Here is a 4,061-nt window from a genome sequence, read left to right as displayed (position 1 = left end):
GTAGCAGGTTCTCTCATGTGCCACCAGAGTTTCTTCCCTTACTCACTATATTTGACTGTATTTGACTCCATCTATGGACAACTGGTACAACCTGTTTTGGTTTTAGGGAAAATTATTAGGGCTAAGAGCAAAGTTGTTTATTTTTGTCATACAAATTTCCGAGGAGATGTTTAGATAAGCAATTCATGGTTTTCTTTGATGTCAAGTTATCAGCTTCAAAGTATAACATTTAAAAATAATTTTATGTGGTTTCTATTATTTTGTCTGTCTTGTATGCACTGAGGCTTATTTTAAGATGTCTCTTCTGTTTTTGAACATTTTTGTAAGATGGTCAAGTTAGATGTTTGTCCTTTGTGATAAAACTCAATTTCTTTATATAAATATCCCAGACTTTATTGATTATTGTATCAGACAGTGGTAACATGAATGCATTACTCTTCATTACGTGACATTTACCGAGAGTCCAAGGTTGATGACCACTCCTAATCTTTCTGAGAATAGGCTTTTGTTTTTCCTCTCTCCTTTGTAACTCTCTTTAAAAAAAAAAAAAGATTACACTTTGTAAATTGAATATATTTGGCTGGATGGGAAGTGGTTAGCACTGTTTCTTCTGCATGGTTTTGGGTAAAACCTTCTGTTCTTTTTGTCAGGTCCAAGTAAATAAACTGTATTAAAGAATAACCTGTTGCAGAAAGGATGTAAATATGCCTGAGAGGTCCAATAAATGGTGTGTAATTTATTTTATTTTTCCTGGTTTACAATTTAAGAAATAGTATAATATAGTGGGCATAGTCAAGAAACAGTAGGAGCACAAAATGTCTGGAATTAGGGAAGCTGTTTTCCAAATTCTGCTCTTCCACCTATGGGATCTTGGGCAAGGTTCTTTATTCTTTTGTTAATTCACTTATAAATCCAACAAACATGTCTTGAGTGTCTTCTATGTGTCAGACACTGTGGAAATCACTGAGAATAGAAGGGTAACAAAGTCCTTGCTCTTATAAAGTGTGGCAGGCATGAGAATGTGTCTTAGATATCTCCAACTACAGAAGCAAAATTGCCTGAGGGCCTCAGTCTATACTCTGAAATGCACTGTAACATTTGCACCAGGCTACACTTTCCATGGGTTGCTCCCTACCAGTGGCTGCAGCATAGATACTAAGACAAGTCCATTCCTGGAAAACAGGGCTTGAAAACTTAGTGATAGTCTTGCTGAACATTCCTTAGAATAGCAGTCTAGTTCACTTCAACCCAACCTTTCTTTCCTCCCTCTGTCACTCAGGATCCAACTTGCATCACATGCTCAGAGCTCTCTCAACTTATGCTCCTCCCCTACCCCCCATTTTCTCTCTCATGCATTTCCCCTAATGAAAATCCTTACACATTTAATCCCATGAATGTGCACCTTGGTGTCTGCTTCTTAGAAAATCTAGACTAACATATGAACTATGTATTCTAGTGAAGGAGACAAAACATAAACAAGTAAATAATAAGGTAATTTCAGATAGTGATAATTACTTAAGGTAATAAAATATCATAGTGGAATTATCAGGGGTGGTGGGTGGGGACAAGGACATTGTTCTTTAGCTTGAATGGGCAGGGAAGACTTCTGTCAGGAGTTGACATCCAGTTGAAAGCTGAATGATGAGATGTAAAGATACTGGGCTAGAGCAGTCTGTGCAGCATGAAGGGCTGGAGCCCACCAGAAGCTGTGAGGGGGCCTCCAACACCACCACAGACCTCTGGTCTGATCAGGGAACTGCTTGGAGTCTATACAGTGACACTGCAGTAGAGAGCAGGCACAGCAGGGATCTGGTGGCTACCCATCTTGGGTTACTGCAACTGACACCATTCTGTGCTCTCAGGTACAGGGCTCCAGGTCTGCACAGGGCTTGGCTTTGCAATAGCCACCTTTGCATTGCCCCTGCTAGGCCGGGGAGGGAGCGGGTAAAGCAGACACTCCCCAGCGCCATGCCCTGTGACTGAGAACCAAGCACTCCTCCCCCACAATGCAGGCTTTGAGCAGAAGAAGGGGCCCCACAGACTGGATAGACACCACCTAAGAAGCCTTGTGGCAACTGCCGCCATGGGACCTGGGCAGAAGGAAAACCCTGGCCACCTGGTGGCCCTGGCCCACAATCCCACCCCCCATGACCCCCATTCTGAGCCCCCCCAACCCTGCACAACTTCACTTTTGTGGTTCCCCCGCTGCTGTCTGACCCTGTGGCCTTGCCCATGAGTCTCCTGCCCGGCCTCCAGGCCGCAGCTCAGACTCTGAGCCTGCCGCTGTGCCGGAGGCTCCAGTTCTGCCCCTGCTCTGCCCCTGAGGCTCCAGCACTCCTGTCAAGCTCCCTGGCTCTGCCACCAAGGCTTCATCGCAGCTGCCAGGACCGGGGCTCCGCCCTGGCGGCTTCAGCACTGCCCTCAGGTCTGAGACTCTGTACCCCTTCTCCAAGACTCCAAGGCTGCTGCAGGGCCCAGGGCTCCACCCTCAGGCTCCAGCGCTACTCTGGGGCCCCAAGGCTCCTCCCCTGTGGATCTAGTGCTCTTGCCAGCCCATGATTCCATCCCCGAGATTCCAGCACTGTGCCTGGTCCCCGATGCTCCACCCCTGAGGTTCTACCACTGCTGCTGCCAATGATCCACCAGGGACCCTCCAGCCTCCAGCTGCCATTACACCTGGACCGCTTTTGAGCAAATGCCCACAGCCTTGACACCGATGGCTACTGCCTAGATAGCCTCACCCAGCTATCACTTCCCCTCCATGGGGAGACCCCAGGCAGAGCAATCTCCTACAACACCAGCATCCATGACAGGGTCTCACCCAAACCACAGTTCGAGCTTCCAACAACAATCTGGGGAACAACACGCTACTCCACACGAAGGTATTCCAGACCCAGCTTGAACCGTGACAATCACATGTAAACGGGACAAAACAGAACAGCTGTATTACAGGCGCTCATTGAGCCCGCCCCTCCCCTGTTGGGTCAATCTTCCAGAGTGGGAGACAAAACACCATCTAGACCTCCCCTTCTTCTCATTAAGTAGGAGAGTTCCCAGTAAAGGAGAACAGGTGCACTGCAAACCTATTAGTCCTGAGCTGAGAGGAGAGGATTCAGATGAGAAGAAATCAGCAAAAGAACTCTGGCAACATGAGGAAATGAAACAGTTCATCACCCCTAAGGAATCTCAAAGGATCTACAGTAGTAGACCCCAACCAAAAGGAAATTGTCAAAATGTCAGAAACGGAATTCAGAACATGGATGGAGACTAAGATGAATGGAATTAAAGAGAATGTTGAAAACCAACAAAAAGAAGCCGAAAAAATATTTCAGGACAGCAATTAAAAAAATGAAAAAGTTGCTAAAGAGCTAGACTACACCAGAAAGGATGTAACAGAACTTAAAGAAATGAAAACATCATTAGGGAATTTCGAAATACAGCAGAAAGCTTCAGCAACAAGCTAAACCAAGCAGAAGAAAGACACTCGGAACTTGGAGACAAAGCTCTTGAGTGAACCCAGTCATTCAAAGACACAGAAAAGAGAATAAAGAAGACTGAACAATCTCTCAGAGAAATATGGGACTATGTGAAGTGAACTAATATATGTATTATAAGTATCCTTGAGGGAGAAGAAGAAAAAGTAAAAAGCACTGAAAATCTTTTTTTTTTCTTTTTTTCTTTTTTACACTGGGAGAACTTTGTGCTAGGAAAATATATTCAAGGGAATTATTGAGGAAAACTTCCCTAGTATTGGGAGAGATTCAGATATCCAGATCCAAGATGGTTATTGAACATAGGGAAGATTCATAGCAAATAAGACATCTCCAAGACACACAGCCATCAACTTGGCCAAAGTCAAAATGAAGGAGAAAATTCTACAGGCAGCAAGACGAAAGCAACAACTAACCTACAAAGGAAAATCCATCAGGCTAAGGGCAGGTTTCTCAGTAGAGTCCTTACAAGACTAAAGGGATTGGGGCCTCATCTTCAGTCTTCTTAAACAGAACAATTGCCAGCCAAGAAAGAATCTTGTATGTTGCAAAACTAAGTTTCATAAATGA

The 4,061-nt window shown here is 44.7% G+C and overlaps 1 protein-coding gene across 1 annotated transcript in view; it reads right to left on the bottom strand.

The window, feature by feature from the left end:
- The window catches only part of AK6 (adenylate kinase 6), a 15,927-nt gene extending 13,957 nt beyond the window's left edge, over window positions 1-1,970 (bottom strand). The window contains 2 exon segments of the mRNA XM_012649151.1: window positions 457-533; window positions 1,835-1,970. Coding sequence (XP_012504605.1) covers window positions 457-533; window positions 1,835-1,970 — 213 coding nt within the window.
- Between the last annotated feature and the right edge of the window lie 2,091 nt (window positions 1,971-4,061).

Source organism: Propithecus coquereli, unplaced genomic scaffold (assembly GCF_000956105.1).
Source record: "Propithecus coquereli isolate 6110/MARCELLA unplaced genomic scaffold, Pcoq_1.0 Scaffold3, whole genome shotgun sequence".
Classification (NCBI taxonomy): Eukaryota; Metazoa; Chordata; class Mammalia; order Primates; family Indriidae; genus Propithecus; species Propithecus coquereli.
Note: the sequence above shows the minus strand (reverse complement) of the source record. Positions and strands in the feature narration are given on the sequence as shown.